This window comes from Neophocaena asiaeorientalis, unplaced genomic scaffold (assembly GCF_003031525.2).
Source record: "Neophocaena asiaeorientalis asiaeorientalis breed wild unplaced genomic scaffold, Neophocaena_asiaeorientalis_V1.1 scaffold152, whole genome shotgun sequence".
NCBI lineage: Eukaryota > Metazoa > Chordata > Mammalia > Artiodactyla > Phocoenidae > Neophocaena > Neophocaena asiaeorientalis.
Window position 1 is genome coordinate 2,608,619 of NW_020185338.1, and position 24,588 is coordinate 2,633,206.

The window sequence follows — 24,588 nt, forward strand, 5'->3', positions numbered from 1 at the left end:
AGATCACCTGAGAGGTTCGAGGAAGCTGAGGGCTGAGACCGGTGTCCCGGGAGGAGTGGGTTCTCCTGGGGGAGCGGACTGTAAAACCTGCTGTAAAATAAAAGGTTAAACGCGCTCCCTTAGACTCAACCTCGAATGCCCGTTTCTTCGTTGAAACAGGCGCGTGTGCCTGTGTGTTGCCTTTTTAATCTTACTGATTTGTCAGGAGAGGTCTGAGATAAACTCCTTTGCAAAGCGGAACCCTCGCCATATTCCTTGCCTTTAATAAGGATGTTTGCTGTGGAATTTGGGTTCAGTGCTGTTGATATTATTCTCAGTTTCCTTCACACCAGGCACCTCTCCTAGAGGACTGAATGAAATAACTTGGGGTAAACGTCCTAAGGGCTCACTTGGTTCGTTTATTGAAAGTCTCTTTTGTGCCAGGTACCGTGCTCAGTGCTAGGCTTATAGGGAGGACGGAACAGACACAGTAGCTACCCTGGAGGGCTCGATTCCAATGACTTGCTGATCTGTACGGGAGCCCCGGTCTTGTTTTGATTGGTTCCTTTTATTCTTTGTTCACACTCTTTTTGTGTCTCCTATAATGTTTAGCATAGTGCCATTGATCAAAATTATCAAAAATAATTTATTACAAGGTGTGGGGGCAGAAAATGAGAAGAATCCTGCAGGACACGTTGAAACAGCACCTGGGTGTGCGGGATCCACAGCCGCGCGCCAGGAGTTAAAGGGACGAGAGGGGCGGAGCCAAGGCTGGGGGCGTGCCTGGAAGCCCCTCCGCCATAGGCCGTTCCAAGGAAACGTTATTAAACAAAGTCTCTGGCCAATAGAGCTGCGGGGTCAACGCCAGTGGCTCGCAGGCCGTCCAATGGGAGAAGACGTTGGGGGTACCCGGCCAAGTTCAGTTTCCCGAACTGCGGGGAGCTTGGCGGGTTGTCGCTGCAAGCCGGGAGTAGGCCGTAGAGGTTGCGAGTTCAGGCGTCCCGACTCTCGTGTGGCTGTCGCGATGTTTTTCTCCCAAGCCGGGGCCCGGCCGCGGAGGTGGGAAGCCAGCCAGTCGGAACACAAGAAGTGGGTGGAAGTAAGTGCCCGGAGGGCTGTCTCGGACTTAAACTTGACCCGGGACTTTCACTTCCGTCACCCCGCCTGGCTCTCGCTCAGCTTTGTTGCACAGATAGGGGCTGGACTGTCCTTCCGAAGTGTCATGGTTAATGACCGAGGCAAGGGCTGCAAGGCTTCTGGATCCCTGTCCAGTGTTCTACTTCCAACTCCTTCTTTTCTCCGCGACATAGTCTGTGTATAACAAACTGTAATCTCCATCTCTCCTCCCGCCTTTCAAAGCCAGCCCTTTTGCCTCACCTTCCCAATTCTAGGGTTGAATTTTCGGTAGAATTTATTCGAATGGTTTAAAGGAATTAACCCAGCGATTAAGTCGTTTGCACTTTTGGGGGGGGGGTAAATTTTAGCACATTAAGATTTCTTTTTCTTTTTGGCCCTGGGGGCAGCATTCGGGATCTTAGTTCCCCGACCAGGGGTAGAACCCGTGCCCCCTGAAGTGGAAGCTAGGAGTCTTAACCACTGGTTCTCCAGGGAAGTCCCAGCAGATTAAGATTTCTTGAGGATTAAAATTAGGATAATGAAATTCCATTTCCCAGCCCTACTCTTGGCTAAGTTTTAGGTTTGGGAGGTCTAAACTTAATACAAGTTAGTAATAGTAGAACAAACGGTTTCTGTCTTATTAACTAAAGATATTTGCTGTTCTTTAGGTATTTAAAGCATGCGATGAAGAAAACAAAGGCTATCTAAGCAGAGAGGACTTTAAAGTTGCTGTTGTAATGCTGTTTGGATACAAGCCCTCCAAGGTAGAACTTTCTTTTATATTTGGGGACTGGGCTGACAATACAATAGTGGATGGCTTCTAAATAAAGTGCAGAGGGCTAGCTTAGGATGTTTATGAAGCAAACCGCTGCCTTTTGAGCAATTTCAGAGATGTGTCCAGTGCTGAATTTTACTTTTGTCTTAAGAATCCAACTCAGGAATGAATTAGAATCCGTCAAGACTAAGTCACCAGGCTGCTAATAATATTAAGTATGAGATGCTAGTGAGGTTCCAAGAGGGAAGCCTGGGAGTGGGATGTTGGTAACAGAAGGAATTCACAGAGGAAGTGACATGCAGGATTTTTTTTTTCTTAAATTAAAAAAAAAAATTTGCTCCATTTAAATTATGAAAATAATGCATTTACATAGTCAAAAAATTAAAATGGTCCAGAAAAGTATAAAGTTGGGTGTAAAATCCCCTCCCTCCCTACCAAAGGGTCCCACTCCTCAGGAGTTACCATTAGTAACAGTTTATTGTGTATCATCGCAAGATTTCCTATGTATTGACAAACACACCTAGCATTGTATTGAAAAGTGGGTGCATAGTATGCCTATTTTATTTTAACTTGCTTTTTTCACTTCACAATAGAAGAACATAAAAGCACACACCACATTAAAAAAATAGTTGCTTAGTGTTCTCTTTAGCTGGTTTCCTTGTTTTGGTCATTTCAATTGTTTCTATTATATTTCATTCCTACAAATATAGCTGCCGTGAGCATTCTCTTATAACTAGATCTCTGCTTGTGGATATATCTCTGTGGAATAAATTCCTAGAGATACAAGTGCTAGGTACATTTGAAATTTTGTTGGGCATTGCTCTCCAGGAAAGGTTGCACTAATTAAGGAGAGTTGAGCTGAACTTCAGTGAATCTCAACTGTGGGACAGGTTTCCTATGCCTCCTGTCCTTGTGCTGCTCCTCTTGTCTGTTACATCCATTCTAGTGATGGATCCCTCTTGTTAAGCTGCTGAACTAGAATTAATCAGGGGCAAGATCTTGGCCAGGTTTAAGAAATTCAGCTGCAGGCATCAAACAGAGGGAGCACTCAGGGCTCTGCCTGGAATGTCATCCCTCCTGCTGTTGTTAGACAAAGTGGCTGGGCAACTACTTTGGCCCAATTGTTCCCTATGAGTGGGCTCTACCTGTCTGTCGGATTGCGGGCCCTGTAAAGCCAGGGACCACGTGATGTCCCACTTCTCTGTTCTTCATTATACTTAAATGTATTACAACTTCATCGTTAATATGTTCTGTTGATATAAATATGTCCCATGAACCACCCAGGTAGGTTCAACTGCTAGGGGTTGCTTAGTTACTGAGATGTTGATTATGGAGCTTCAGGGCTGGCTCCCAGAAATTGCAGCTCTCCTGTTAACCTGCAGTCATTTCAGCTGGAATTCCAGAGCAGGTCAGCTAAGTGGACTCAGCTTTTGAAGCATTGAATTTAACCCAGGTTCAGCTGGAAAGATATCTGGTCTCATTCTACCTTTATCACCTTTGGATCTACTTACTTGATTTTAATTTTAGAACATGTAAGTGAGGAATTTAATGACAAGTACAGAGATATGGTAACATACATACATACACACCATCAAATTTAACAGATTTTTACTTTTGGTTGAGGTTTTGGATTTTATTTTTTAATCAAAGGAAATGCTTGTTTACTGCAGATCGCTAAACAGTGAAATACTGATATAGCAAATCACCCATACACTTAACAATCATTTGTAACAATCATGAAGTTTTATTAAGTGACACTTAATGTATTCCCTCTGTGAAATTTAACAGATTTTTCCTCTTATAATAGGTTGAGGTTTGGGGTTGTTTTACATTGAACATTTATTACAACTAATTGGCGATGTGATAAGATGTGCTCACGTGGCCTGAATATTGGTCACAATCACGACAAAGCTGAATCCAGCCCAGCAGATACAAATGAAAGTGTAAACTGTGAAGATATGTTTACATACATAGAAGTATGTATAAAAGTGACATTGAAACAACTGTATATCCTTAAAAAACGTAGAGCCCACTAGTGCATTCAACTTGGGGTTTTATTTTTAAACATTGCTTTTCAGCAAACGAAATATTTACTGAATGCAGGTCATGAAGCAGTAAGGCACTAAAATAATAAATCACTTCTGCATTCATGAAAATGTTTACAGAATGAAATTTATTGTGTTCCCATTTAATAAAAGGAGCACTTGCTAGTTGCTAGAAATATAAAGGTGAATAAACATAGACCCTACTTTGAAATAGTTCACAGTTTAGTGTAGAGAGACTTATGAAACTCTGATAAATACTAAGATAGAGAAGAGATTAAGAACAGAAAGGGAGGAGGGCAAGGAGAAGGGTCTAATTCTGTGGTAACTTTAATAGGAATCTGGGCATCATTTAGAGCAGCAGAGGTAGACTCTGATATGAAGTGTCTGGGAGCGCTTTGTGGTGGTGGGAGAAGTTATGCCTTGGTGATTCATGGTTGCGTGTGGTGGCCGTATCAGAGTGATGTGACAACAGGACTAAAGGGATAAGAAAATTCAGAAGGAGTAGGTTTGGGGGAAAGGCAGTGAGTTCGGATTGGGGCATATTAAGTTCGAGGAGGGTAGAAGCACCCCAAGTGCATTCCTTTTTTAAGTGCTGTGCTGGGTGTTGAGGTGATGGTGGTAAAGATTTGCTCTCAGATTGTGCCACCTCCCTTAGATGTAGGAATCTGAAGTTGGGTGGAGAGGCGAGGGCTAGAGATAGATTTGGGATTCCTCACAGGTGGTAGCTCAAAGCATGAGACTGAGGTGGCATTGCCCAAAAGGAGTATGTGGAGTGTGAAGGGTGGTGTCCTGAGGGGAGACATGGGGGGCATACCCACATTTAAGGGTCAGTGGGGACTCCATGAAGAAGATGCACTGGGAACTGGTTGTCTGGGAGGGGCAGGAGGAACCAGGGAAGTGCAGGGCATGGAATCCAAGGTAGAGAAGCTACATCAGATGTTGCCAAGGTTCTAATTCCATGATGTTTATAAAGCTCTCTTAACAATGTGGGAAAACACTTATGTTTTAATATTTATTGAAGGCAGGTCCCCGAACTTAATATATAGTGTATTCTCAAATATGTTTAAAAATGCATGGAGGGGGGAAAAAAACGCTGTACTAGTCCTAAATGTTAACAGTGGTTTTCACCGGATGGCTGGTTATTTAGATGTTTTTCTTCATAATTAAAAAATATTTTTCATGTTTTCTACATCATGTTACTATTACAGTCAGGAAAAAAAATTTAAACCCATAGAGCCCATTGTAACAATTGCTTGTATTTGTCTAAAACAGAAATGTTACCTTTTAGGTTATTCTGTATATGTGACAGTTAAGTTGATTTTATATGATAAACTGTTTTAGTCAATGCAATAAAGTTTTGGGGGCCATCAGAGTCTGTAGTAGATCAGCATCTGGTATCTTATTAATAGAAGAGAAAAATGACTATTATAGCTGTCCTGTGATGTTACTTGTCTGCTGGATTCAACAAAGTTGGTTTCTCATAAAATACATTCCTTCCCCGCACCCCAGGAATTAAGAACTTGTACTGTGAAAACATTTGATGAAATTGTATACCCTATGTTTTTTTCTTTTCTAGATAGAAGCTGATTCTGTGATGTCCTCAGTAGATCCAAACACTTCCGGTAATGTGAATGTTCATTTTTAGTACTCTTACTTAGACATTCATGAAACTACAACTAAGAACAAATATAGAGGCTATAAAGCATTATGTTTAAGCAAATCTTTGTTTTGTTTCTGATTACCCAAAAAGAACGAGGTTTGGTGCTTTTAATTTTAGTTAATTAATGTATTCACAAGCGTATGTTTATTGTAGGAAAATTTTAAACCACTGAAAAGCATAAAGAAAAAATGTTGCTGATAATTTCAACATCCCACAGATGATCTAGGTTTTCTGACTTGAGCAGCTGAGTGAGTGGAAGTGGCACTTCCTGAAATGGGAAGACTGGGGGAGAAGATTTAGGGTTTGGGGAGTGCAAGAGTTCAGTTTTGAATATGTTGAGTTTGAGAGGTTTTGGTCGATGATGTCAAGGCAATTGAGCTGTATGAGTATGGAATTCAGAGGAAAGATCTGGGCCACAGACATAAGTTTGAGAGTCATCAGCGTTTGGATGGTTTTGAAGCCATGGGAGTGGATGAGACCCCTTGAGGGAGAGTGTAGACTGAGACCCATAGGAACTATAACCATTAAAAGTCAGGTAGGGGATGAAGAGATGGCAAGGGAGACTTAGGAGGAGCAGAGGGGCCAGAGGAAAATCAAGAGTATTTGATCAAAAGCCAAGAGAAGTGACTATTCCAGGGAAGAGGTATGGTCAACAGTGTCCAATGCTGTTGAAAGGTTAAGTAGCAAAAGAACTGAAGAGGATCCGTGGAGCTGGCAACCCGGGGGTGTCGGGTGATTTTAGGAAGAGCAGTGTCACCACGTCATGGGGGCAGAGGCCAGGCTGCAGTGGTTTGAAGATAAAGGGAAAGTGGCAAAGTGACAATGTGAGTAGATAAGTCTTTCAGTGGGTCCAGTAGCTGTGGACCAAGAGCTGTTTGCTTTGCTTTTGTTTGCCTTTTTTGGGAACATGAAGAAGATGTTTCTAAGCTTAGCAGAATGATCTAGTGAGGAGGGGAAAGGCAAGTGAGACAGAGAGATAACTACCTATTGTTGGAGGAGATAGGGTCCAGAGCATGCTGGATTGGCTTTTCAAAAATTCCTTTTTGGGGGGATGTAATTTAAGGCTTACGGAAATTTGCAAAATAAAAATAGTACAGAGAATAGCTGTATACCCTTTAGCCAGATTCACTTACTGTTCGTATTTTACCCCATCTACCTTCTCTTCTGCACTTTCTGCCTCTTCTCCATCCTCTCGCTGAGCTGTCCATAACCACAGCACACCCATCATAAGTTTGTATTGATACTTGTCTTTATCTGCTTTACCGTCTGTATTGCAATGTTGTCACTTGATCTAATTATGTCCTTATTAGCATCTTTCCTCATTTAATACAGGAATTAGTCTTTGGTATCATGTCTCTTTAGCCTCCTTTAATCTGGGATATTTCTAGAGACTTTTTTTTTTTTTTTAAAGAAGATGTTGGGGGTAGGATTTTATTTATTTATTTTTGCTGTGTTGGGTCTTCATTTCTATGTGAGGGCTTTCTCTAGTTGCAGCGAGTGGGGGCCACTCTTCATCGCGGTGCACGGGCCTCTCACTATCGCGGCCTCTCTTGTTGCGGAGCACAGGCTCCAGATGCACAGGCTCAGTAGTTGTGGCTCACGGGCCTAGTTGCTCCGCGGCATGTGGGATCCTCCCAGACCAGGGCTCGAACTCGTGTCCCCTGCATTAGCAGGCAGATTCTCAACCACTGCGCCACCAGGGAAGCCCTTTTTTTTTTTTGCCTTTTTACAACATTGATATTTTTGAGGAAATAACCCACCCCTCATGGTTTCCTTTTTTTAGGAACAGCCCTCATCTTGTGTTTGCATGACATTTCTCTGTAAGTAGGTTGAGGTTAAGCACCCTCAGCCAGAATCCTATTTGGGTGATATGTCCCTCTCAGGGCGCCACATCTGGAGGCACACAATGTCTGTCTGTCTCCTGTAGATACTAATTTTATCACCGGTCATGACGTTGTCGGATTTCTCCATTGTATTATTTCTCTTTATATTTTCTTCCCTTGCAACTAATCAGCAGCCTGTGGAGAGACACGTTCGATGTTGCAGATATTCTGCTTCTCATCAAAATTTCCGCCTGGGTTTGGTATCCATTTATGATTCTTGTCTGATCCAGTTTTTGCCATATGATTGCGAAGTAATCATTTTATAATACCAGTGCTTCTTTCAGTTAGCCCTTGGCATTTTTACTGTAAGCAAGAGACTTCCCGTCTTCTTGATTGATCAATCTATTTCTCTTTTATCAGTATGGACTCATAAATTTGTATGTTTTTAATGATTTATAATTCATTACTATACTTAATTATTTTAGTGCTCCACTTACCACAGATTTGGCCATTGAGTGCCTCCTTGAGCTGGCTTCTGTGTCCTTTAGACTGGCTTGACGTTTTTCTTTTTAAAAATCTTTTTATTTATAAATTTTGGATTTACAGAAGAGTTTACTAGATTATTTTTTGGATACAGGCTTGGTATCACATATTAAACATGACTTTTCGAACAATATTATTGCTAGGAGAAGTTGTTTTTGACATACTCCCTAACTTGATAGAATTTCCCCAGGCTTTAAATTTCATGTTAAAAATTTTCATGCTTTCAAAGTATTCAAATGTTGTTTCTTTGCTGTTCAATTTAGGTTGTAACTTCTTGGTGAAGCCTTCCTTACATATTTTCTCTGGGTTTCTATGTTAATATTCCAGTCTATAAAGATTTCTGTCTTCTGGCAGAAGGATTTCCCGCATTTTTTGCATTGTTAGGGTTTCTCTCCTTTAGGAGTCCCCTGAGAGTCAGTGAGTGATTCTGTCTGGATGCATGTCTTACGCTGCTCTTGCTTATGTAGTGTTTCTACATAAATACGTGTAGTTTGCCAAAAGCACTCTCACATTCATTATTCTCGGAGATTTTCTCTCTTATGTGTGTTCTTTGGTTCCGAATTAGGGATTTGACTTCACACGGAAGGTTTTCTTTCCTTAATCAGTTCTTTGATGTACAGACAGGTGTTATTCTGGAAGAAAGGTTACCCATGTTCTTTACAGGTGTAGTGAATTCTCTGATATAAAGGTTGACTTCTGAAAAAACCTTCCACATTCAGTATCCTGAGTTTTCCCCCCATGTGTATTAGCTCACATTTAGTAAGATATGACTTATACACATGTGTTACATTCATATGGTTTCTCTGTGGGTAATTTGATGTACATTGAAGGGTAAATTCTGGCAGAAGGTTTTCCCACCTTCATTACATTCTAAAGGTTTCTCTTGAGTGTGAGTGCTCTGATATAAGATGAGGACTGGTCTGTGGCAAAAGGATCTTCCAAGTATGCGGTTGTTAGTTTCCTCCCCTGCCTTTTCTTTTTTTCTGATGTTTGAGAAAGGGTTGACTTGAGGCTGGAGATACTTTGTAAATTTCATGAACCTTTCCTCTCCTTCCTGAGTTCTCTAATGCTTGGATTTGGACTTCCTGCAGAAACAGTTCTCACATTTTTGCAGTCATGGAGCTTCCTTTTAATATTAGTTCTGATGTACATTAAAGCTTTAGGTTTTGAATGAGGTTCTTTACATTCCCTTCATGTGGCCTATCCCACACCTGAGTTCTCTTATGTATAATGAAAACTGCCTTATTATGGGACATTTTCTCAAATTCATAACAGTCTAAGGATTGCTTCAGAACTGGAGTTTTTGATGCTGAAAGTAGGCTTCCCTATGAGGGCTTTCCGACTTTGGTGATGTGCTCCGGGACCTGCTCCCGTATGCACATCCCTTGCATTTAATATCAGGGATATTATAGGTACTCTCACATCCACTTCCCCATCAGATCATTAGGATGCTCCCTGTCACAGCATCTTTTCCTAATAATTAATTTTTAAGTATATTTCAAAAGGTTACAAAGTAAATTAGTCATCTGAGAAATTCAAGGGAAGATGGTTGGAGGAACGAGGTCGACGTGTAGGTGCTTAGTACCTTGCTCCAGAATTACTGTGGAAGGGGTTTCCTTAGTCTACAAGCTTCCAGGCTTTTCCCTTCCTCTTCTGGTCCTGATATCAACAGCAGATTAATTTTCCCAAAGTATCACTTTCTTCATGATTAAAGGAGTAGACTTAGCTTCAGTTCATGTCCCCTTGAAAGGGAAGACTCAAGACCACAGACATCCCAGGGAAAGAGTAAAATAGCCGTCTTAGCCAGAAGTCACTGCTGAACTCTGAATGCTGCTAACATAAAAATTTTTCATTAGGACTGTTGGTAGTGAACCAATTTCAGACCAGCTCCTTCTTTTCTCCCTTTCAGTGACATGAGTCACATTTACATGTTATTTTTCTTATAGGAAGAGAGTTTATACACAGATTATTTTACCAAATATATTATCGAAGAGAGTTTATACACAGATTATTCTACCAAATATATTATCTCTCTCCTTAATGTTTTGATCTTGAAGAACTGAAAGGTTGGCCTTGGCTTTCTGGGAGCTATTAATTCAGGTAATCAACTTCCCAGAGTTCTTCTGAGTAGCTGTGACTTGGGAATTCTCCCACTAGGTGTAGCTCTTCTTACATCCAGACAAGGTTGTGCCATATCTCCAGCATGCAACCCCAAAGGACCCTCCACACAGGGCCCATTTGCTGCCCAGCTTCCTGGGGGAAGGTCCAGACTCACATCCTGGATTGAGTCTGACTGGGCAGAGCCCTGACGATGCACACATTTCATACAGTACCTAAACCTGGATGTCCAGACCCTGCTTCCCAAGGTCTCTCTAAAAGGTGGGTTGTTTCTGTAGAGGTTCCTTGTGAAAATTAAAAAGAGTGAAAAGTTAAGACAAAGCCATTAGAAGAGTAGGATGTCTCAAGGGAAGTCACACTGGGAGAATTTGAGGGCAGCCAGAATGAGTAGCAAAAAGGTGTTAATGACATTTTTAATGCCTATAACTTAACAAGCACGTGAGTATCAGCAAAAACTGTTGAGGCACCAGGAACAAGGAATTATATTAATGGGAGAAAAAAAAAATCAAGCCACTTGTTTAAGGAAGCAGCAGATCAGTGTTGGGATTGGTTCCAATACACACTATTGCTACCTAATTTTAGAGGGTTTTACTTCTGTTCTCTAAGGGTATAAGAACATTTCATATCTCCTCTAACTATAGAAAATGAAAGAAGTTTGCAACTAGAAGAGCCTAGAAAACAGTCATATATTTCCTTTTTTAAAATGAGGAAACTGAGCTCCAGAGAGGAATAAAAAATCTTAATCCTGGCATTTGATGGTTCTTTATTGGTTTATAAGATACTTTTACATGTGTTACAGTATTTATTATTATTATAGATAATAATTATAGCTTTGATTCCCTGAGTGTTTACCACGTGCAGACTCTGTGATGAGTATTATGCATGGATTGTTAAATTTAACACAACTCTATGTTAGGATTATCCCATTTTATAAGTTAAAACAATCCTGAAGCTTAGAGAGGTTAAGTAATCTGTGCAGGGTGGCAGACCACAGTAGTGTAATCTCCAAGCTTACCCTCTCAACCATTTGATAAACCCTTCCCTTGAGGTTAATAGTGTCATGGATCATATTGATGGAGCTGAGGCCAGTCTTCATTGTCCTGGGAACTTAATGAATGAATGAGTCGAAATCAGGAGTGGGTCAGTACACAAAACACAAATCACAAGGTTCTGTGCAGCCGCTAGAGGCTGATGTCAAATTTGGTTCCGAGCTACTGAGTGTCCAGATCAAACAGGGAATCACAACCAAGTGCAGAAGTCAGCATCCACACCACAGAAACTCCTTTTCTAGAGAGACATAGTTTTCCCCGATGTGGGATATTTCCCCCACGATGTCTCGTGGAGGAGAGACTGATAAGTGGACACTGATGTCCACAAACTGTTCAATAACTTCAGTGAAGTCTGTAAGGCCGTTTCTTGAACTTTTTTCGGCATAGGCCAGTGGTTTAATGCCAAACGTGTCTGGGCAGTTCTATGAAGGGCAAGACCATGTGTGATCTCAGATGGTTTGACTTCATTGTGGGATAAATCGTAGAGCATTTTATATGAATAACAACAGCTAAGATGTATAAGACTTTTGCTTAATCTGCTCAATGCACATCACCCCACTGCATTCTCACACAGCTGTCTGTGTGTTTTTAATCCCAGATTTATATAAAATATGCTTGAGGGAAAAAACCAGAACAAAATATCAGAATTTTGTTTCCACTGGGTGATTAGATCATGCTTTTTTCTCCCCTTTCTTTGTTTTTTTATATTGTTGCCCTTTCAATACACTGAACGTATTTTACTTTCATACTTAGAAATAAAAAAGCTTTCCAGGAGCTTACTTTTAAACTGCAACTTTAAACAATGGAAAAACCAAAGAGATTGATTCATTACAATGGTGATGATGGACTGTTTGACTCAGTCATGCTATCCAGGGTCAGTTTAATTGAAAAATAATTTGTGGATGATGAGGTTAATGGCTTTTATTTATTGCTATCTTGGCTGAGTTGTTTTGGGCCAGATAGTTCACTATAAAAGTATTCTTTTCCTAAATTTAAATGTCTGTTTTCTAGTCTTCTAAGTTACATTGTAAACACATTTTTCGTATTTGTTTTGTGTATATTTTGTTGTTTTGGGCCCCTATCTAAGGAACTGAGGCCGCCGTATAGCAGGTGTAGCAGGCTGTTGTTTGACTTCAGATTTCACTTGACTTCTTTGTTCATTTCTATCATCAGGAAACACATACACATTATACTTACCTTATCTTGAAATCATAGGACCATTTTATGGTATCGCCCACAGATATTCCCCTCTCAATTAGTGTATTTAATTCCCCATTTAAAGATGATGAGTAAGTTTCCTTGTAGGGGTAAAAAAGAATTAGGAGACACTGACCTAAAGACACTCTTTAAAAATGTCATATTTGATAGGGAAGATTAAAGAAGTATTGTCACTTCTGTGATGGCCAGATGTCACACGAACACAATAGACAAGACCTGTAAGGGTTTCAAAGGGAGCGGCACTCCCTTCCTGCCCGAGGTGTGGGCCAGAGCCGGATGTGGAAGGCTGGGTGGGGTTTGCAAAAGGTGGAGAAGCAAAGAGGAGAACAGGGAGAATGAATAAAGGCAGATGCCAGCTGCGAGCTTGTCCTCCAGCTCCTGGTGCTGCCTGTGCTCTGCTGGTGCCAGCATGGATGAAGAACTCCGTGCAAATTTAGACTTCCCTGCACAGTCCACACCCATGCAAACGTTGCCTGTCATGTCCTGGAGACTTTGCCGAGGTGTCTGTTAATGGTCCAGAGGAGGGGCTTTATTACTCACCACTCGCCCTCCATCACAGGTCCCTCCATCACTTTCTTCTCCTCCGCAGGGTCTCTTCCTGCATGCTAGCCCTGTGGGGTTTCTCCTACAGACCCCCTACCCCCAAGCGTCTCACCCTCTTCTCTCAGATCCCTGCCCCCCGTTTTACAGCGCGCCCTTTTGCCGGTCCCCCCCTCAGATTTGCAGGCTCAAAGTGCTCCTCAGCTGTCCCTGTGTTGGTATCAAGTCCTGCGGGAAACGGAAGTCCCCGCCCCCGTGGAGTGCTGCTTTCTCGTGCTGCCGCGGGGAGTGCGGTGCGAGCCGCAAGCCAGCTGCACCCCAGCGAGCAGCCCTGATGGAAGCTGAGAGTTGGAGAGGGGAAGATATAAGGATCAGTTTACCTGGAAGGAAGAGTGAAGCTTTAAATTCCAGAATAAGGGATCGGGGCTTTGCACTGATAACGCTGAGGAACCTTTGAAGGGTTATGAGCAGGAGATGTGCGTAATAAAAAAGATGACGATTCCTGTCCACGTTTGGTAGGAGTAAGGTTTCGTTGGTTCAGAATTCTCTATTCCACTGTAACCTGTTTTTACTCTTCCTCATTTCCCTCCCAATGATAGAGTAAAACTTGCTTTCTTCCATTAAGGTGGATTCTTTTCCCTTCATGCCCCTACTCTTATGCGTGTAGCTGGAAGAAAATATTAGTCCTCTGGATTTACTTACCCATCTTACTGTGACAACTCACTGCTCTTGATGCCACGAAAGGCCTTCTGTCCTTACAATCTTTTTATGCAGACACATTCTATCCTTTTTTTTTTCCTGCATGGCCTCCAAAAGTCATAATCTGAATTTTATTTCTCAAACTAGAAAAGGCTTGTATTATACCTTTTAAAAGGCCACTTAATCCTTTTAAGCCCTTATTTTTAGGCATTTTCAATCCCTGGAAAAATTAATAGATAGCCCAATGACTGTGAGCCCTCTCTTTTCTACTAAATCCAGGACCAGACTTACAGTCTAAAACACTTGGCATTTTTATTATTTTCTCTTTCATTCTCGCAGGTTTATTGCAGTTTCTAATTTAAGCTCTCTGTGATAGCCAGAAACTAGATGACTACATTTTCAAGAGGATTTCTCTGTACGCACTGACCCTGAAGCTTAGAACTGTGAGCCACAAAAAAAAGAAAAAAAACAACTTTCGAGGGAAAATTGATATAGTTTTATTGGACTTTTTGAATATTTCCACCCCTGTGGTGAAAGATGATTACCTTCCTAGGAAATTGCTTAAAAACAAAAAAGGGGGAAAAGATAACACTTCTGTATATGATATATCTATATCACATGTATTAAGTAGATTGGAAAGTAAAAAATATATATATTCATTATAGAACATGAAGAGTCCATTTCGCCAAGAGTAGTTTATAAAATGGAAGGGAGTGCTTTCAGTGATACGGAAAATGCACAGACTTGCAGAGTCTGGAAGGATTCGTAAAGATCATTGGTCCCAGTGGCCTTTGAGGCATGATCCTCAGTCTTGTGTCCTGTGGGGGGCACTTGCAGAGGCACTGCTGGAGAGGGAACGGTGAGGAGCCCACCTCACTGCAAACCGAATAGCTTTGCCTTCATCTCCACACACTGGGCGTTCCTGTTTTAGAAAGAAGAACCTTTCCTACAGCTAAAACAAAGTCAGAAAACTACCGGTAGAGTCCAGCTACCCGGGCAACTTCTGAACACCTTCTGCAGATTAATAATGAACACAGATAAACATATAGGTCTACGTGGTTCCTGTTGTGATCCCAACGTCTAGCTACAGCAAAGTGTGTTTAGGTAACTTTTATTGCTGGGACAGTTTACAGAGAAGACCCAACCTCGTATTTGGAATTAGAATGTTCTGAACATACTTTCACTCCAGGGGTGGAAACAGGTAATGCATTTCTCATTGTGTATGAAATGTGGTGGCAGTAGAATTATGGAAAGTCTTTGTGAAGTGGTAATTTTAGGTTTGAATGTTGTGACAGCAGGTGGAGCTAGTAGTAGGAACTCTATTTCTAGGCTATTTAAACAGCAGTAAGACATATAAAACTTACATTAATGTGTTTGCATTACAGAGCTGTAGGAATAGCAAACCTTTTATGCCTTGGCTTTGGAAAGTGATCATACTACTACAACATGAGAGCTCAGCTGAATGGAAACTTCTCTATCCTTTTTAGAAAAGGGACTTGCATGGTATTGAATGCATTTGTCTGTGTTGCCATCGAAGATTAAGACAAGGGGATGGGGATGGGGCAGTGAGATATGTTTACATGGTTTAATATTGACTTTAAAAAATAAGGTATCCGAGCCTGCGGGAAAATAGGGGAAAATAGTGTGAATGAACTTGATTACGTAAATAGAGTTATTTGCATTATTAGATGGTTTCTTCTTTTTAAATGGTAATAAACATATAGTTGAAATCCACATATATTTTCTCCTAGGGAACACTAAAGAACATGTGCTTTTTATCCCCCAAGATATGAAATAAAGACCTGACTACTGGGCTTCCCTGGTGTCGCAGTGGTTCAGAGTCCACCTGCCGATGCAGGGGACGCGGGTTCGTGTCCTGGCCTGGGAGGATCCCACATGCCGCAGAGCGGCTGGGCCCGTGAGCCATGGCCGCTGAGCTTGCGCTCCACAATGGGAGAGGCCACAACAGTGAGAGGCCCGCGTACCGCAAAAAAAAAAAAAAAAAAGACCTGACTACTTTATAGCCCCAAGTACGGATGAGTTTTCTGAATATGTGGTTTAAAATATATCATTCACCACTCATGCACTTTTTTTTTTCTTGTGAATCTGAATCACACATTGAACCATGGAACTGTGCTTTTTTTCTTACCGTTTCCCGAAATCAGATGCAATTAAATGAAGAGCAAATATTATGCATTCATTTCCTTTTCCTCTGAATTTTGTTTGTTTTTTACTGTGTCATAGGTATTAAGAAATTGGGGTTTCTAAAATGACGATTTTGCTGGATATGTGAATAAATAGAGACCTACTTTTTGGCATTAATTTACAGTTATAAGAGCATTTAAAACACATTTTAACGCTTTTTGCTGAAAACTAGAAATAATGTCTTCCTATGATTTTATTTACTTATTCAACAAACATGTGAGGAATGCCTCCTACAAGCAGGTATCTGCTTGGAATTAGAATGTTCTGAACATACTTTCACTCCAGGGGTGGACACAGGTAATGCATTTCTCATTGCATATGAAATGTGGTGGCAGTAGAATTATGGAAAGTCTTTGTGAAGTGGTAATTTTAGGTTTGAATATTGTGTGGATAAATTTTGACAACAGGCAGTCCTTTCCCTCAGTGTGTCTCAGGCAGACGTGTGGCCAAATAGTTACCATGGGACCCAATGAGAATGGAGCTGCATCACTGCACATCCTCCACTGCCATGGGGGAAATGCTAATTCCATACAATGTGTATTTATTAAGCACATGCCAAGCACTCTGGTAGGTGCCAGGAGATACGCCTGCTGCTGCTTTCTTGACTCTTGCTCTTGGTTTTCTCCGAAGCCTCAAACAGCTTACGTCTCCAAATTGCAGCTCCATCTCAGCACCACCCCCATCCTGCTTCCCCTCGTCTTTCTTATCTCTTTAAATGACTCCTCAAACCACCTAGTCCTCAAGCCAGAACCTAGGGCTTATTCTTGACATCTTCTTTCTCTTGCACTACGTCTGACCCTCCATCTTTTCTGCAGTATGTCTGGAACCTTCCCCTGCCCTCCGTTCCTGCTGCCCGCACCCTCGTGACCACATCTCCTGCCAGTAGGATCCTAACGAGTCTCCTTTTTTATATTCAGCTTTCTCCCCAGTCCTTTTTCAAAACAATAGCCAGAGGGGTCTTTCCAAAATCTAAATCAGATCATGTCACTTCTCAGTTCAAACTTTATTGACTTCCTATCGCAACTGAAATAAAAATCAGATTATTTCCCGGGACCCATGAGGGGCTGTGCGTTCGGGCCCCTGCCCACCTCACCAGCGCCATCTTCACCACATTCGAGCCCCTGTGGCCTGTTTTCACTTCTCCCACTCCCCACCCCGTGGCCTTGGCACGTGCTCTTTCCACGGCCTGGGATGCTCTTCTTCCCACCTTTAGCCAGTTGGTGTCTTCTCATCACTTAGGTCTTAGCCTAACTATTACCTCCTCTGCGAGATCTCTCCTTCCCCAGAGTCTGCTCTACGGGAGGATTTCTGTGACACGTTTTATACCCTCCTGTTTTCCCCTCGTTGCGCACGCCACAGTTTGCAATTATGTGTACGTTTGTCATTGAATCTGTATCATCACCGTCTGTGTCACTAGACCAGTGACCCTTGGCACTGGAATCGTGTGTGTTCTCTTTTCCCCTCTATTCCCAGAGCTTAATGCAGTGCCTGGCACCCAGTGGGTCCTAAAGAGTTGTAAGAGAATCATTCATAAACACATAAAGATAGATGGACTTTTTAAATTTCTGAATCTTTAACTACAAGTAAGAAAAATGTGGAAAATTAAGAAAACTATTTTCTACTTTTTAAAAAACCATCGGAACTATTTCGGGAAATGTGTATAGTTCAGTATACCTCACCAAAATATTCCCTTTTGGAAAGGGTGCAAGTTCTTAAAAATTAGCACGTGGTTATTGTGTGATTTGGGGCTATTTTTAAAACAGTGATACATTTTTAAATGGAAATTCTGACTTGTAAAAACGAACTGCTCTTTTTAGATATTTAGGACTCAGTTCACTAGAATGTTTAAATTCTTGGCTGCATTCTTGAAACCTACTACAAAGATCACATTAGAATTCTTTTTTTTTTTTTTTTTTTTTTTTTTGCGGTACGCGGGCCTCTCACTGTTGTGGCCTCTCCCGTTGTGGAGCACAGGCTCCGGATGCGCAGGCTCAGCGGCCATGGGTCACGGGCCCAGCTGCTCCTCGGCATGTGGGATCTTCCCAGACCGGGGCACGAACCCGTGTCCCCTGCATCGGCAGGCGGACTCTCAACCACTGTGCCACCAGGGAAGCCCTAGAATTCATTTTAATAGACATTGTAAGCACAGTATCCAATCTCATATGATCATGCTGGGCTCTTTTATTATGAGAATCACAGGAAGCAGAGCCTGAGGCTGCAGAACAGTCATGGGAGGTAGCTAAGGCTGGGGACAGTGCCAACGCTATTGTTTATGGAATGTTCTCTCCACCTTTATCTGTGGTATGCAGTTGGTATTGACTTTTGAGAAACTACTTCTTCGCCCCGATCTCCCAGCTGGAAAAAAAACCTGTCGTAATGACATCTGGCTAGGAAAAAAGGGATCAAAGATGCATAAGGAAAGAAAATTATGAGACCTTATTTTATAAGTAGTTTCGGGCCTGTCTGTTAGATCTGTCAGAGGGAAGAGTGTCATACTTGTTCGAGGTCATCATCTTTTATCTCCGGGAAGAGCTCAGTGAGCTCCGAAAGTGTCTATCCTTTTTACCATCGATTGCTAATGTGGAGTCTACTTAGCTTTTAAGGAAATGTCTTTTCAACTTTAGAGATCTTTATGAATAAATACTACTCACCAAAAATTAAGATAACATTTGTTTGTGGTAGTATCACTTTCTGTTTATGGTTTGTTTTCTTCTTAAAGAGGAAGAAAGTAAATTGTTTTTTTCCAACTTTTAGGGATATTACTTAAGGAGTTTTTAGACATTGTAAGGAAAAAGAATGAAGCTCAAGTATATCGGAATGAAATAAGACACATCTTCACAGCTTTTGACAGGCACTGTAAGTATCTCTAAAGTGTTTTGATATAAAAAATGGCTGTTAAGGAACTGTGAATGGGAACATATTCAGTAACTAAAATAATATACTTGGAAGGTTATTTTACTGTATTCATTAGCTATTACCTTAGATGTTGGTGTACATTTTTTTTCTCCGTCACAATCTTAAATTCTTGACACTTACGATGGGTGAAATAATATCTACAGTTATATAATTATACAATACTTATGATTTGCCTGCAGTGTAATAGGGACAACAGAAGGGCTGGCCGTGCGGGGATATAGGTGAAGAGCTACTTATGGAAGTTTGGGAGACCATGAGGCCTTTTTTGCCGACTCCTCCTTTGACCCACACATAATTGGAGGAATTGTTTTCCCACGCTGGGGTGGCCCAGAGGAGTAGCTTCAGACCCCCTCCCCACATAACACAGGGTTGAAAGACTTGTGGGGTCCAGGTTCAGTATTTTGGCTTCTGTAATGGTTTTCCTCTAAATAATAATATAGTTCTAATACCAAGCAAGAAAAAAATGTGAATTTTGAAGAATGAATTATTTTGGCAATTCACAAAGACTTGAAGCCTAATGCCATTGTTGCAGTGTCTGTCCCTTAGTCCTTTACCTGGGACTCAGGGAATCAGCAAATCATGGGGCTGGAAGAAACCTGCAGGAGCATCTGGGGCTGCACTGAGGGAGAGTATTACTAGATTCTCAAATTCTTCCAACAAGACAATCTCAGATTACCTTATATGTAAAATCAACTGTAATTTACTGCTTTTCTCCTAGTAATAGATTAAAGTCTCATGCGTAAGTTATGGCTGAAATAGCAGTTCATGGGGCTGATAGAAGTGTGTGAATGTTATGTATTCTGTTTTCAAATAGATCGTGGATATTTAACTCTGGAAGATTTCAAAAAAGCATTTAAGCAGGTGGCTCCCAAGTTATCGGAAAGGATTATTCTCGAGGTATTCAGGTAAGGTGCCAAAATCTTTATGTATACCCACCCCTTGATTTACCATTTGCTTTTACAAGTTTTCAGTTTTATGGAGAACACTCATTTATGCTTATTTTTCACTAGTGAACATTTTCATCTCACAGCATATTGTCATGGTCCAGGAGAGAATTTTTTTTTTTTTTTGCGGTACGCGGACCTCTCACTGCTGTGGCCTCTCCTGTTGCGGAGCACAGGCTCCGACGCGCAGGCTCAGCGGCCATGGCTCATGGGCCCAGCCGCTCCGCAGCACGTGGGATCTTCCCGGACCGGGGCACGAACCCATGTCCCCTGCATCGGCAGGCGGACTCTCAACCACTGTGCCACCAGGGAAGCCCCAGGAGAGAATTTTATAGTTAGCTATTAGTCCATCTACACCTTGACAGTGGGCTCTAAAGTGGGTGGAGTGCTTGTATACTAGGAAGGTGCAAAAATCATTTGTTAGTAGGGGTGGAGAGGAGCAGAAAGAAAGTAGAACTTCTTTGTATATTTATGTATTGACCAAACCCCCCCCCCGAAGCTTTATTAATATTTAATATGGATGCTGGTGTTCTCCCATGGTCTGTATTTCATCAGATATGGGTTTCAAATGGTCCTTGAGTTATCTGGAGAGTAGAGTTGGGTTGATCAGTGGTGGCGCCTCCTTCATTTGTTTTCAGTTATAGACCCATGTTGCAGTTCACAGACACCTGATGAAGTAGATTTAAAGACTATATTATGTTTTCTTTATAAACTAATTCTGACATAATGGCAAGTGGCTTAAAAGCAGTTTCCGTTAGGAAACTGCAGATTGAAAGTAGTAAGAATAGTGTAAGCACATGCTTGCAAAGAAAATTGCAGAGTTGCCTCTTCTCTGACTGCTAACATGAGTTCCTCATCAACCCTGTTACCAGGTGTGTTAATTAGGGTTTCATACAGCAGTAAGAGCTAGAAAACCCAGAACAACAAAGCTCAAAAAAGAGAGCAATAAACACAGGAGAGTCCAGGGCTGATTTGATGGCAGCACAGCTGTGAAGGACCCAGATTCCTCCCCTCTTGTTGTTCGGCTGCCTCAGCATCTGGCTTCTCCCTCTTGCTTTAAGATGGCTCCCGAGGTTTCAGCCATCACACCTGAATTCCAGCTAGGTAGGCCAAAAGGGAGCAGAAGATAAGCCCCTCCCTTTAAGGCTATCCATTATTTCTTCCTACATCGCAGTGACCAAAACTTAGTTCCAAGGCCACGAATAGCTACAAGGGGGAGGTGGGTCTGGAAAATGTAGTCCCTGCTTTGGGCAGTCATGTGCGCTCAAATGGAGTTTCTGATACTGAGGAAGAAGGGGAGAACAGATACTGGGGGACATCTGGCAGGTGTTCCCATGTGGATAAAAGTAATTTCGTGAAATCTGACCGGAAGCCAGCCCTGCTCAGTAGGAATTATCAAGCAGGTTATTTGAAATAAAGATCTGCACTCACTGTCATTAACAGTGACATGTATGAAATTCTTTTGCTGCATCATTTGCAAGCAGATTATTGAGCAAGCTATTGAAGAGCAAAGGAGTTCAAGCCAGGCGCAGACAAAGTGCCTGAGGCCAGTATTACTTAGGTGATTGCAGAACATCAAGACCTTTAAAATATAGTAGCATCTTTGTGTACACTTGGTGATGAGAAGAGTGATGAAAGTCAACGTATTTCTACCACATGGTGGTGGTTTTTTCACAGAAAGAATTACTTCATTTTACTTTTACAAAAAGACATGTGTCCGTCTTCCCTGGTGGCGCAGTGGTTAAGAATCCTCCTGCCAATGTGGGGGACACGGGTTTGAGCCCTGGTCTGGGAAGATCCCACATGCCGCGGAGCAGCTAAGCCCGTGCACCACAACTACTGAGCCTGTGCTCTAGAGCCCACGAGCCACAACTGCTGAGCCTGCGCACCACAACTACTGAAGCTGGCGTGCTTAGAGCCCATGCTCCACAACAGGAGAAGCCACCGCAATGAGAAACCCGTGCACCGCAACGAAGAGTAGCCCCCGCTCGCCGCAACTAGAGAAAGCCCGTGCACAGCAATGAAGACCTAATGCAGCCAAAAATAAGTAAATAAAATTTAAAAAGACAAGTGTCCAAATTTGCTGACCTTTTTGTGTTAAATGGTTTCAGGAGGTGCCCCCTTGTACCACATATATAATTTTGAAAAATCCACTTAAATATAGCCATTCAAGATAGAAGCAGTCTTTTAACAGTGAGTGGGAAAGTAACTGCTTCTCAAAAGAAATCTATGTTATTGGGAGAGCATTTTTGAAAATAGACATTTGGCAATGTGATTCTGTTTTAAAAAATGTGTACACCTATTGAAACCTTCATACCTGCATGTTTAATAAGTTAAAAATGGAATGTTCTAATCTGGTGAAAAAAGTCGTACAAAGTTGCAGTGGTTTAAGAAAAAAAAGTCATGAAGAACCTAGGAGCAAGACGGGAATAAAGACACAGACCTACTAGAGAATGGACTTGAGGATATGGGGAGGGGGAAGGGTAAGCTGTGACAAAGTGAGAGAGTGGCATGGACATATATACACTACCAAACGTAAAATAGATAGCTAGTGGGAAGCAGCCGCATAGCACAGGGAGATCAGCTCGGTGGTTTGTGACCACCTAGAGGGGTGGGATAGGGAGGGTGGGAGGGAGGGAGACGCAAGAGGGAAGAGATATGGGAACATATGTATATGTATCACTGATTCACTTTGTTATAAAGTAGAAACTAACACACCATTGTAAAGCAATGATACTCCAATAAAGATGTTTAAAAAATGTAAAATATTTAAAGTAAATTCATAAGAGCTTATTTTTATTATAAAGTAAATAAAATTCTTAGAACAGTTTCTGGTAAACAGTAGGAACTCAATAAATGTAAACTATTTTACTTTTAATCACATAACTGCCCAGATAATCCGTAAAATTTATTAATCATCCTCTAAAAAAAATAATAAAAATAAATAAAATAAAAATTCAAAAAAAAAGTTTCAGTGGTTTGAGAGCACAGTTTTTAAAAGTATAAAAATTCAATAGCTTTGATAAGTTTTCAAGAGCAACTAATTGGTATCAGGAGTGATGGATATTTATTAGCTGAATTTCAATTAACAATACCAACAGACTAATTAAAAAAAAAACCCTTAAGCTTTTTCATTATCAGAGGATGGAATTAAAAACAGGGATTCGGTGTCATGATACCCTTTTCCCATTTAGATCTACATACCTTTGTGAGGTATCTCTGACAGCCGTTAAGACCAAATAGTAAAACAAACTGAACTTGAAATTGCTCAATCACAAAGGATTCAACCGAGATGTTCAGAAATAATAAAGTATGTGTAATCACATTGTTCTTGTTAGATGTTATTAATAATTTCAAGTGATGGCAAAAAGTCATTTGCCATTAATGAATAAAATGTTTTTACCTTTAATTCCTTAGAAATTTCTGTATTACATTTTATAATGAACATAACATATTAATATTGTGGCACATGTCCGTATAATCTATACATAAATATATTCATATGCCCACAAATCTTGTACTTCCCAGGATTGCGATCAAAACCGTTTAGAGACTACTACAGTAAACAGCCAAACAAGGCATTTTAGCTAACTGAACATGCCCTGCTTAAAGTCTCATTTGTATTATTATTTATAGCACCACAATCCCTAAACCAGAATAAGTGATGCATGATAAGAATTAAATGAAGTTGTGACACCAAAAGAGAGAAAAATATTTCCTCTGAGTGTAAACTGAAATTGGCCAGAGAAACAGAGATGTCTAACTTCCACATGTCTCTGTTTCAGTGGTACAAATAATTTTCAAGAATAAGGAAAAGAAGGATTTCCCTGGTGGTCTAGTGGTTAAGACTCTGCGCTTCCACTGCAGGGGGCACGGGTTCGATCCCTGGTCGGGGAACTAAGATCCTGCATGCTGTGCGGCGTGGCCAAAAAAAAAAAAAGAAAGAATAAGGAAAAGAAGAGCAGCTGCTGGGGCCGTTAGTGATGATGCAAATTACATAATGTTTCTAAGGTTAGACACTGTGTGAGAAGCTTGAATAGCTTTGACTTAATTCACACTTAAGTGTGAATGGAGTTCATTCCCAGGTTCACAGTTACTCAGAAGAAAGCTGATATATGAAGACCACTATAAAAAGGCGGCCAGAGAGGGAGACTTCCAATACGACCAGAGTCAGCTGTGGTTTGAATGATGAAAGAAGTTTTCACAATCTTCAATTCTTAGATTGCCGGATTCTTCCCAAAGAAACTTCTAGGACCAAGAGTAGTCTCTTTCCAGAAGGCTTGTGATACTTGCTCATATCACACCTTCATTTTATAAGACAAACCAACCAACCACAACAATAAAACCAACTAAACACCCAAAGCAAACCGTCCAGAAAGACAGATTTGAAGCATAAGGCATCAAAGAATCATTTCATCTTGTAACTTGATGGAAACACTGGAGTATCATTCATTAAATCTGAGGGCTTTACAAGAAGTAAATGAGATACGTTTATAAAGTTTGTGAATTGTTCACTAACTACTCTGGTGGTGTTTACTTTTAGCGATTTTTTCATGAATAAAAGCAACGTGGTTTTTAAAAAAATGTATATTGTCAGTATTCGTAATATTCATAACCTGTTCCGCTATCATAACCTTTTTAAAAAAATCTTAGTTCTATAGTTAAATGGATTCAAAGCTCACCTCCAGACTTTGTGCTATAGTTTCTGCTAAGCTGAAGTCTATCCTCTAGGTAGGGTTCATAAGAACTATATTCCCTGGTGTCTTCCATGTTCAACAATGTTTATCTGAGCCATTGTCCTTGAATAAAAACATATAATAGATTGAACATTAACATTTTAAAAAAATTAATTAATTTAGGGGCTAGCCTGGTGACGCAGTGGTTAGGAATCCGCCTGCCAATGGAGGGGACACGGGGTCGAGCCCTGGTCTGGGACGATCCCACATGCCGCACAGCAA

The 24,588-nt window shown here is 41.2% G+C and overlaps 1 protein-coding gene across 6 annotated transcripts in view; it reads left to right on the top strand.

The window, feature by feature from the left end:
• Positions 1-865: 865 nt before the first annotated feature.
• Positions 866-24,588, top strand: part of EFCAB11 (EF-hand calcium binding domain 11) — a 178,166-nt gene continuing 154,443 nt past the window's right edge. For 3 of the 6 annotated variants that reach the window (XM_024736239.1, XM_024736240.1, XM_024736241.1), the window contains exons 1-5: positions 866-1,078; positions 1,764-1,859; positions 5,492-5,537; positions 18,525-18,626; positions 19,501-19,591. In XM_024736239.1, coding sequence (XP_024592007.1) covers positions 866-1,078; positions 1,764-1,859; positions 5,492-5,537; positions 18,525-18,626; positions 19,501-19,591 — 548 coding nt within the window. Of the gene's footprint in view, positions 1,079-1,763; positions 1,860-5,491; positions 5,538-18,524; positions 18,627-19,500; positions 19,592-23,497; positions 24,017-24,588 lie in introns of those variants that run through there. The other 3 variants (XM_024736244.1, XM_024736238.1, XM_024736242.1) reach the window with 3 other exon arrangements.